At 32.2% G+C, this 11,329-nt stretch overlaps 1 protein-coding gene across 1 annotated transcript; it reads right to left on the minus strand.

Moving 5' to 3' along the window:
* Nucleotides 1-253: 253 nt before the first annotated feature.
* On the minus strand, nt 254-10,785 carry LOC133199134 (uncharacterized). Its single transcript, XM_061335005.1, has 5 exons — nt 10,572-10,785; nt 10,062-10,172; nt 9,732-9,759; nt 9,422-9,460; nt 254-1,469 (listed from the first exon to the last, which is right to left on the minus strand). Exons 1-5 carry the CDS (start codon nt 10,783-10,785, stop codon nt 389-391), a joined length of 1,473 nt encoding a protein of 490 aa, XP_061190989.1. The 3' UTR covers nt 254-388.
* Between the last annotated feature and the right edge of the window lie 544 nt (nt 10,786-11,329).

The raw sequence follows: 11,329 nt of genomic DNA on the forward strand, positions 1-11,329 counted from the left end.
ATGTTATATTATGCAGAACTTCAGTTTATGGTGTAGATTTAAATATTATTGGTATATATGTATTCCCTAGAATACCAAAATATCATGAAAGTCTAAAGCATATTGAAGCAAGAGAATACTTAAAACATGCTCATTGTGATTATCAATACAAATACATGTATATTCTCTTTCACAAGATGAGCTCAAACACAAATACATGTATATTCTCTTTCACAAGATGAGCTCAAACACAAATACATGTATATTCTCTTTCACAAGATGACCTCAAATGTATACATACTTAGGTTTAGTCAAGTTCAGTCACTTGTGTCCCTTTACAAGAAAAGGAATAATCACTGAAAAATGTTTATAAATGTGGGAAATCAGGATATTCCAGATTGATCATAATTCAGATTAATAAGGAAGACTGTATCTTCTTGACAACCGACTTAATTTCCTCGTTGCCCACCTCTAATATCCCTTTATTTCCTACTTTTTCCAGGTGATAACGCAGAAGAAGACGCGCTAAAAAATGGTGGCGGAATCTAAAAACGTCTTGGTTTTCAGTGTTTTCTAGATATTTTGTTAAGGTTGTATTCATTTTAATACACTTTGGGTTTCTGTAAATAAAATATGACGTCCTAGGAAGCTGATTGGCTTCCCTGGATTGACTGTATTCGTTATTCTTTTCCTGTTGTGGATTGTTGTAGTCATCATCCTTACTCTCGCATTCGTCTCTTAACTTGGTCCAACTTGTCCAATTTATGTCTCCTTGATCAACAGAGGGAGTGTTACAGAGCACATAAACAAGTGTAACATATACATCTCTTTCATTTTTAAAAAGGTCACAGAAATTTTCATTTAGTTTGAGTATTGGATTTTTCATGAATTCTTCGGATTTTTCGATTTGGCAATAATTTTCTGCAATCAATTGAACCAATAGAGGAAATCCTACATCTTCCGAAATGTTCCCTACATATATTCTTCTGTCAAGCCTGTTTACAAGATGTTCTCTCTCAGTAAGAAATTCGTAGTTTTCAGAAATATTGACAAAATTCGATTTAAATTTAACTATCAATTGTTTTTCATCAAAAAAAGAATCTATACATATCATGGCTTTGTGATTTTCCTTGCCTTTGCATCTATCAATTAAACTGATAATTGTATTTCTTATATCAGTCTTTAAATTTTCCTCTAAATCACAAACATTCCATATTCCAAAACAATCATCCCAGACAACTACATCACCTTTGTCACTTGTTAGTTCTGGTAATTTCGTCTGTTTTGGTTTCATGACATGTACATTATAATCCATGAATTCCTCCTTCACGATGTAATTTGCTAATGTTGTTTTTCCACTTCCTGGCCCACCACCAATAATTATAAACCCGGTTTCCTTTAATAAACTTACTGCATTTTCGTATAACCTCGGAGGTACAACTGTTTCTGCAAAGTAGATAACAATATGCTTCAAGATGCTTTGTTCAGTCCTTGGAAGAAGATTTAAGTTAAGTTAAACTTACTTACTACATAAATATATATACTCGTACTTACCCTGTTTAGGAAATAAACCTCGCATCGGAGCAATTGTTGGAGAATATACCCCGATAGTCGATAGATTTTTTTGGCAAATAAATACCGAGCCGAAAGGGCGAGATGTTTTTTGCCAACAAAATCTTCAGACTGAGGGGTATATTCTCCAACAATTTCGACGAGGAGGGAATTATTTCTATTCTACTACGGCAAATATTAAAACTTGCATAAAGAGAAATGCAGAAGCTAGATTTGGATGTCATCATAAGAGTCTTATGACGTCACAACTGAATGCTATCCTCGTTCATTTGTATCTCAAGGCTTAGAAAAGTGCGACGTAATCCGAACGCAATGTAAATGTTTTCCCACCAATTTGCGTCACAATCAAAGGATATCTCTATCCTTTTCCTGAAGGCAGTTAAAATAAGAGGAAATCGATTTAAAATTATCGATAATTTGTTGATGACGTTTGTTATTTATTGGAGAATAATGGCCGCGGCATCTCTTTGGTCTTTCCAATAACTGTAGTAGAATAAAGAACAATCTCTAATAGTAGGACTATCACAAACTGGAAATATTGTTCTTTCTTATATTTTATCTTGGTATAACATATATCTTCTTTTGCTGTTATTCATTACTAATTTTATTAAGTGTGCTGTCCGTATTTCAGAATATTATACATGTACTTTCATGTGAATTAGTTGAATCTGATTCGTCGAGAAATATTTGTTAAAAAAACACAATTGCCCGCTGAATAATGAAGCCACGCCCTGTAGCGTAGCAACAGTCAATATTGCTTGACGACGGGTGTTATTAAAAAAATAGCGACTGCTCAGAATATATGCGCGGAAGGTTTACTGTTGTATGTATTTATATAAAACATTCAGTATAATATAATAAATATTGCATGTAATTGAGTGTAACATTGAAAATTTTCACCTCTCGCAAACCATTGTCAACCTCGACTGCGCCTCGGTTAACAATGGTTTTCTTGGGGTGAAAATTTTCAATGTTACACTCAATTACATGCATAATTATATATCCATTTTTCGATGAATAAAAGAATTTATATAGTCAGTACTATACTGGAAAATTGTAAAGTATTTAATGCAGATTTCAAAATCTTAACACCAAATTTAGACTTTATATCATCTGATATATATTACCTTCTTTTCTTGCATCTTTATTATTATCCTTGTTTGAATCTTCTAATAATGAGCGTGTTTCTTGAAAATAAAAAAAATATTGATGCTAGTTGTTTTACTGGAAGGAAATTGTGTTTTTCGGCAAATTTGTTTTGCGTCTGTTCTAATATTTTTTCCGCTTTTGTCGTCTATTGAAGAAAAACCTATTCAACTCCCCAACTGTCTCATTTACAAGATCTGATAAAAATGTGAACAAATTAAATTTTGCCTTAATTTATCATTTGGCAAAGATTTATATTGAGATCGATCACTGTTCGTTATCTTAACCTTTTTCATGTGTAATTTGGGTTCTGCGCTGAATCAAAATATAAATCCGGATCTCCATATAATGTTGGCTGTGGTAGTGGAGTGTTAAATGTAATAGGTTCTTATTTGATCAATATAAAAAAAATAATTCATTGTGTTGAATTTAATATTTGACTGGATTAATCTGCACTACTTACTATTAATCAAACAAACACGCAGAATTCGGCTATGTTACTTAAAGACTCTTTCGATCATTCTTTGTTTCCTCCGAAACAGAGATTCAAATGCAGGGTTACAACGTACAATTAAACATATTTACAACAAATACAATGTAGTAATAATTAAAATTAAAAAAAATAAAAATAAGTGGATTGGACAAAAAGTTACACAACCGATGGTAACCTATTGGGATAATTAATACGGCGTGCAAGGGTATTTTGTTCATGCTGTCAGAATAATAACAAAAAAAATTGAGGTGCATGTATATGATGGTATGCGAAAGGCGCCATATGTAAGAGATTGTTTTAGTACATTTTTATCAAAATGTTGAGAATATCAGCATAATAAGAAATGGCGGATGTGATTGATCGATAGGAGATGCTCAATCCTCAAAGGCACAAGATCCCACCTTTAATTTGCAAAGATTCTGGTATTTTGTTCACTATTTACGCCGATTTAACTTCTGAGCATGATAACTGCTCTCAATCTTTCGTGTTTCATTGAAAATTTAAAACAATGAACACCACTTGCAAGAATCAATTGATCTTTATTCTTGTGTTGGAATTTCAGACTTTTTTTCTCGAAGTATATCGCGTTCTGGAGCAGAGTAATACCTTGGAATGCGTTTTAAACAATTTCAAAGAAAGAGATAAATACTAGTTAGTCAACAACAGAAAACGGGAACCTTAAAAGCTAAGCAACGTCTTAAAATGATCTGGGCTGTATATCCAGAATGCCAAGAAGAGTCCATTTGTACTAATGTAAATAAAATGAAGATAACGAGCAGTGATCGATCTCGAAAAATCTACAAACAATACAAATATGTGAAGAGGGCATAACACATGGACCCCTGGAAATTCCAGAGGTGGGATCAGGTGCCTAGGAGGAGTAAGCATCCCCTTTTGACAGGTCAAACCCGCCGTGTGCCTTATGTATTGACCAGAAGACGGAACTTTCCGCAGTCAGTTTAGTATAAAAGCAAAGGCCAAACAACTGGAATGAAACAAGTCAGCAAAAATACGACCCAATGATAGTGTGGCGGTCAGGAGATTTTGACCGTTATTATTGCTAACAAGGTCATTATAATGACCATAAATTTACGAAATGTCGATTTAAAACGAGCTTATGAAATTCCTGTAACATCAACGTATGTGTAAGTAGCATGTTCATGAGTATCGAATAAGATGGGAGATGTAAACATCATTTGCAGGTGATAGCGATACAGCAGCCAAATGTAACTGTAGCATACTTTTGATTTTATAGGTTCCCATGCTTTAGCATTTCATAATTATTGTTAGTATTTAAATTTTTATTGTACATGCCTTTTGCAATGTAGTTTGTTATACTCATATACATACTTATTTCATTTTCTAAGAAGTCAAGTACATACATTGACTGGTTATGTTCGCAAACAAGGTCATTATAAAAATAAAGGTCGACTTTAAACGAGAATGTTGAAACCACTTTAATATCACCGTATCAGTGAATAGCCTGCTTCGCTTTAAAATTGATAATACTCAGAGCAAGCTCTTAAATAGTGAATAAACACTATAGGTAGGTGATAGTGGAATATTACTACATAAAATGACAATGAAAAAAGCTGAATTCAACTTGTTTGTCATACAGTTTGGTTATTAACTGGCCTTTATTGTCTATAGTCAGTAAAACTACCAATTACGAAACAGATGTGGCGGACTCTGTGTTTTTTTATTTCAAATTCACTGGGATATAACGAGTCGATATACGAAAATTACTTTTGTTAATTGATAAAACATCTGAATGTCGAATTGAAGGCCAAAGTTAGTATTTTCTTCTTCTCGTGTAAAAGTTTTTGAATAAATTCTACTTAATATAAATATAAAACCAGGTTAGCTAATAAAGGAGAACAATTAGTGCCCATCGAAATTCCAACAGTTTGTTGTACAATTACGGTGGTTTTTAACGAAGTAAGTTTTCTGATGACCAATCACAAGATGTGAAAATTTCTGAATTCGTTTTTATTTAAGAAGCATTTGTCTATGATACCAAAAAGTCTAGATAATTATTTATAGTGATGCATTGTATAAAAAGTGTAGAAAAATCGTAAGTTTTGATATGATAGACTTTAAAAAAAAATATTTAAAAAGATTCTAAGATCTTTAGCGTTTTTGAGGATCCACATCTGATTTACTCCACTTCTAGAATAAGCTCTAATACAGTACGTCTGAAGTTTCACCTTTAGAGCAGTTAATATTTTTGCAAGGAGTAAAGATAAGGGCTTTGTAGAGCATTTGATGGACCAGCATTGTATCTTTGCAAGGATTTTTATGAAGTTTAGGAACCCTGTACAGGTAGGGTAGATCGAACTAACCTTGGAAGACGTATACAGAAACGACTTCATATTAAAAGCAAGGTCATTCTTAAAATTAGTGAGCGATGATTACTTAAATCGGGATTTTCAGCTTCCTCTTTTTTCAAATTAATAATTTAGGCATGAATTTATTTCTTGGCATTCATGATAACTTCCCTTACCTATGCAGCAATATACCCTTATCACCTGCATACGGAGTTTATATCTCTCAGTTGATTTGATACGCAAGAGCATGCTCTACGTATGAACAATTTCGAAAACGAGGTAAGTTATTGACAAACAAGTTGTTGAAACAAGAATATCAGCAGTCTCGTTTAAAGTCATCATTTCGTAAGTTCTATGGACGATACAATGACCTAGTCAGCAAATACAATCTATCATTAAGTCAAATGCTGGTTGACTTTTTTCATACTATTTGTTGGGCCATTATTCACGGTGTAGTACCTAAACGGTTGCTATCAGAACAAAAAAGCATTCAATGTTTCTATTCGAAAATTGTACGGCTGCTAGCTGAAATAAATATGTTGGAGACACTTGGAAAAAGAGGTAAAATTGTCAAAAAGTGACCCCAAATCGATTAAGTCTTGGAAAAAATCCTTGTGCACGGAACAAGTAAGGAATTTCTTTAAATGATGCCAGATGTATTTTGTAGAACCTTCTAAAAATTTAAATATAGTAAAATTTCAGAAGCCTGTACACATTCTCAAGTCAATATACTCCTAGTTTTCATGCTGCTTTTCATCATTAATAAGTTAGATTCTGTTCATTTTGGTATGTAAAGATGTGTCAATCTATAATAATACTTAGATATAATAAGAATTATTTGAAAAGATGTATTTTGAAAGAGATTTTTGGACAAAACACGATCTTAAGTTACGGTTGCTATCAGAATCTTGGTATGTATGCACCGGCTGATATTTGAAAAATAAATTCTTTTCCATCAAGAAAGAGAAAATCAACCTCATACCTCAACAATCCTTTTATTCTTTAAAAATTTAGAGATATATGTTAGTTTTGAAAGGTATGTTACGTTCCGTAAGGGTGAAATACTAAGCAACTAAACTTCAATAATTGAATTATTGACTATTTTGTTGAGCCAGCGAAGAAAAATACTTTCCATTTCGTCCATTTTTTTCCAGTAGCAACCGCACAATTTTCGGATAGCAGTAATGTACGCGCATTTTCTCCGATAGCAACCGTTAAGGCACTACACCGTGTTATTTACACACTGAATTGTCGACGGATTTTTCCGTTATTTCCCGATCATGACAAGGAGGAGACGACTGGTGTGACCGGTCGGCAGGGGATGCTCACTCCTCCATGGCACCTGATCCCATCTCTGATGTCTTAGAGGTTCTTGTTTGCTCGGTTCCTATTTTGTAAAGTTTAATGGACTTTTGAGCTCGAATACTGTTAGTTATCTCCACATATTTCATAAAGGAGTGAACCCGATTGTCTGTTTTTGGTTGTTGAAGCAGACATGCCTTTAAAACTCCTTAATCGTTTAATTCTTATTAACATCTTATAGATAGTAAAATAATTTATTTTGGTACATAAAAGAGCACAATATTCTTTTTTTCAACAATTCTATTTTTAAGCCTTTGGAAGCCAACGCAGATGATAATGTACAGATGTAAACATTAATTTGTAAATTTTAAATCAAATTTTCATATCGTGATTTTTTTTTTCACAATTTCCTAAATGTAAACATCCAACATAATTTTAATTGTGTTAAGTGTAAATGAAAAAAGATGAAGACAATGCATAGTTTGATCTAAAAATCTACAAACAATACAAATCTGTGTACATGACATAAAACGCGGACCCACGGAAGATCAAAAGCTTTGATCGTGTACCTAGGAAGAGCACGCATCCCCTGACGACCGGTCACACCCGCCGTATGTATTTATAATGTAAACGGAACATTCCGCAGTCAAATATGGTATAAAAACAAAGGCCTTACAATTAGTATGAAACAAACCGTCAAATTAACGACCCAGTAATAGGTTATATCATCTAACAAGGTATTTATAACAACCATAGAATTTACGAAATGCTGACCTCAAAGTCATATATGGCGTATTTTTAGAAGTTCAGACTAACTAAAATTAAAAAGATCTTTCTATTTGTTTTTTTTTTCCCTTTATATAAAGATAGGTCTTTCCTGTAAATTACACAATTTATATCAATCGCGTTTCAAAGGAATTTGAAATTTAAAACTATAACCGATTTATTTACCGACTCCGCATTTAAATATCAGACACAGTTTAAAGTCAATTTAACTATGGAAACATGAGATTTTTTCAAGATGAAAATCGGATCGGTGAAAATTTTCATTTGATAACATATATCATGTTTATCTACACTCATTCTCGTATTTTAATTTTTTAGCTCAGATACGCCCTATATAGCTTTAAATGAAGTTGTTGAGATTCCTGTAACATCAACTTACCGGGAAATTTAAAAATTGATCTTACTCGGAACATGCTGGTGAATACCGAATGAGTTGGGAGATTATACACAATATGCATAATACACAATATGCATATGACTGCACGATATTACTACATTGAAAAAAGGGTCAAGATAGCGAACAAAATTAGGTTGAAAACTGTGGCCTAAAAATTTAATGAACTCAGACCTGCTTACCCTTTTTATTGCGAGGATGTAATTTTAATACTCATTTTTTTTTTTTGGGGGGGGGGGGAATTTCAGGGGTAAAGGCGTATTCCTTTTCCCCCCCTATTTTGATGTTTTGCAATGGGCGTATTCCTTTATTTGCCCCTAGTTTGATGTTTTGTAATAATGCTATATTGTCTAAATAAATCAATAATTGTAAATCATTGAACAAAGCAAGCATGAATGTTTCTTTTTCAAATCATTTATTTACAAAAGGTCCATGTGTTATAAAACTGGTATCCTAAATGCAGTCATATCAAACTTATTTAAATTACATGCATAACGAACATTTCGTTAATTTCTAGCAAATCACATAATTCAGAGTTTCCACTCTAATACAAATTCTACAATATTGCTCTATGTCGTTTTTGTTTTCTATACATTTACGTGTCTCTTTGTTGTTCTAAGCAATGTAAGAATAACCCGATTTGAAAATTAAACTGACTTTACTTAATGCACATATCATTTAATAGTTTTCTTGACATGCCAACAGTTTAAAAGGCATATTATAACTACAAGGTATTACGTATAATGATTGTATAGTAATTAATCATCATGAAAAATCGAAATCCTCTATTAACAAGTAATATTTACCTTATCGTTTTCATTTAGGGACGCCTTTACTCTAACTCCCAAGTTCCCCTTCATTAAGAAGTTTTCCAGAAAAAAATATTTAAAAGCGTAAAATTAAATTTCATGGCGTAACAGCGTAATTTTGTGGTAAAAAGCGGAAGAATTACGCCAAAAGCGGAGGGTTAGGCAGGTCTGTTAACTGTGTCAGTCACAAATAAATCTAACTAAATGTTTGCGAGCAAGGTCATTATCCGTTAGCTTTTCTTATCTTACAAAAATTTTGAAGGAATATAGATTTCTTTTTATCTTAATTTTTTATATCGGCTTTGAATACCTTCAATATATGTTCTTTGTCTTTGCCATCTCACTAAGAATATAATCGCCAGGAAAACTAGGATCGGTAGGATTATTCCCAAGATTATCCCCCAAGAAACAACACTTGAAACCGTCAAACCTCTTGAAAAAAAGAAGACCTACTTAAAAAAACGAAGGCAATTTTTTTTGGTTAACCTAATTATAATATTAACATATTTCCATTTTATTGACTGTGAATGAAAGTTAAATCTTGTTTAGTAATAGTGGAATTTAGAGAGCATTGGTTTTGAAAGGTATGTAAAATATAGATATACACATGTACCTTTGTTCTTCATTACCCAGCTTAGTTTGTCCTGTGGTCCTGAAATTAAAGAAAAATTGTTCTTTGTATTCTGGTAACATTTAAATACGTTCATTCGAGATTTCTTATCACCTACATGTATGCTGGATTTGTTACTGCTGTCACATTTCCATTATCCAGTAGTGGAGTTGATTTCGTAGAACTAAGAAAAAAAATATTTTTGAACTGTACCGATAGAAAGATATACCTCTAAATACATATTAATACAAATCTCTTATTCATAAATAAACGTGAACAATTAAAAAAGTTAATGTCTATTATCAAAAATTACCTGATCACAATCCGAAAGCAGCTTGGATCTGAGTAGAGAAAATGTTTTGTTTTTTATTATTATTTTAATTAAAATATTAGATGCTTAATAACCACTCAATACATTGCACTGAATATCTGCTCTTTTTAAGTCATGCATTTAACGAATTAAGATTTGCTTTCTATGGTTAATATTTTCATAATTTTTCCTAGGATTATCGCCAACAATGCAGAACTAATTATTTATTATCAACAGATTTTTTTTACATAGTTTGACTCACATCCTTCAGTCACATTAACTTAAGATATTCTCTGTATAAATGAAGATGATAACAGGTACAGTGCGACCTACATTGATATACAGTGTTGGATAGATAAACACTTTCTGGACATTTCTCTGTCGCCCCCTGACATAGAATTACATCAATCAGGGAAGCTTTTGCGTTAAATTCGGGACAGTAATCTGTAAAAGGAAACAAGAAATGCTTATCAGGATTATATTTGTTTTTCAATCAATTACACCGTAGTTTTTATAATACACAGTGTTTAAATTGTTAACACTTGATCAAACGAGTATGACTTCAGTAAGAAAAGTGTAATCTTGCGCAGTTTAAAAGGTAAAGAATGTCTTTTGTACCAATGTCTTATTTGTTATTTAATCCATTGTGTAACAATTGAAAATACACAGAAAATAGCCCGTACCTATCAGGGCGAAAACATACCGCTGTGAAATCGGTTACTATTTAAGATATTTTAAACTACAGCACACAGTGTAAATATTTAACAGAACTATTGTCTAATAATATGAAAAGGCTCAAAAATAATATATATGCGTTTTAATAAAAAATTAAGAAATCCCTACCTGGTTGAATCCAAATAGTAGGTGCACAGAAAACGACGTAATGCCCATCTTGGTCCTGCATGCAGTGATAAACCGTATCGCCATGACAGATGTAATTCTTTGTATTCTCCCTCCATTTCTCCGCGGTATCTGGGCATCTCAGTCGGTACTCAAACAAAATCCCATAGGTTGTTCTGTCTATTTGTAACAGGAGAATCAACAGATATATATACATACTGTACATGACGAAACGGGAAGTAGATTGCCGGGATATACCTGAATTACATACCTTGTTACCATTGAACCTCACTAGTTACACTATATATTACACTAAGATCAGCCTCATTTTCAGTTTTAGTCTTTCTTTCAAACAAATAGATTCATAAAAGTACAGATTTAGGGAAGTAATAATATTTCGAACTGTAAATCCCTTTTACTTTAACATAAAAATAAACAAAATTACAGAATCAAAAATACATAAATATAAATAATGACATTATAAATAATAGTAAGCAAATAGCAATGAACTTTAAATGTGTTCTTGTTATGTAAGATAAAAAAAATAAGCCATAGTTAAAGAACTAACATTATAAGCATATAGTCAAACGCCTCTACAATGTAACAATGTGGCTGACTTCCATTTCAAAAGTCTTTTAGTCTTAATTTGGAAATAAATAAATCACTCCTTTTATCATATGATAAAAAAATGAATATTTGATAATATAGTAAAGTTTATAATAAATATTTAATAATGGGCTACAACAAAACAAATATAACAA

This window comes from Saccostrea echinata, unplaced genomic scaffold (assembly GCF_033153115.1).
Source record: "Saccostrea echinata isolate AGI-Se365-2 ecotype Australia unplaced genomic scaffold, CSIRO_AGI_Sech_v1 ptg000033l, whole genome shotgun sequence".
Classification (NCBI taxonomy): Eukaryota; Metazoa; Mollusca; class Bivalvia; order Ostreida; family Ostreidae; genus Saccostrea; species Saccostrea echinata.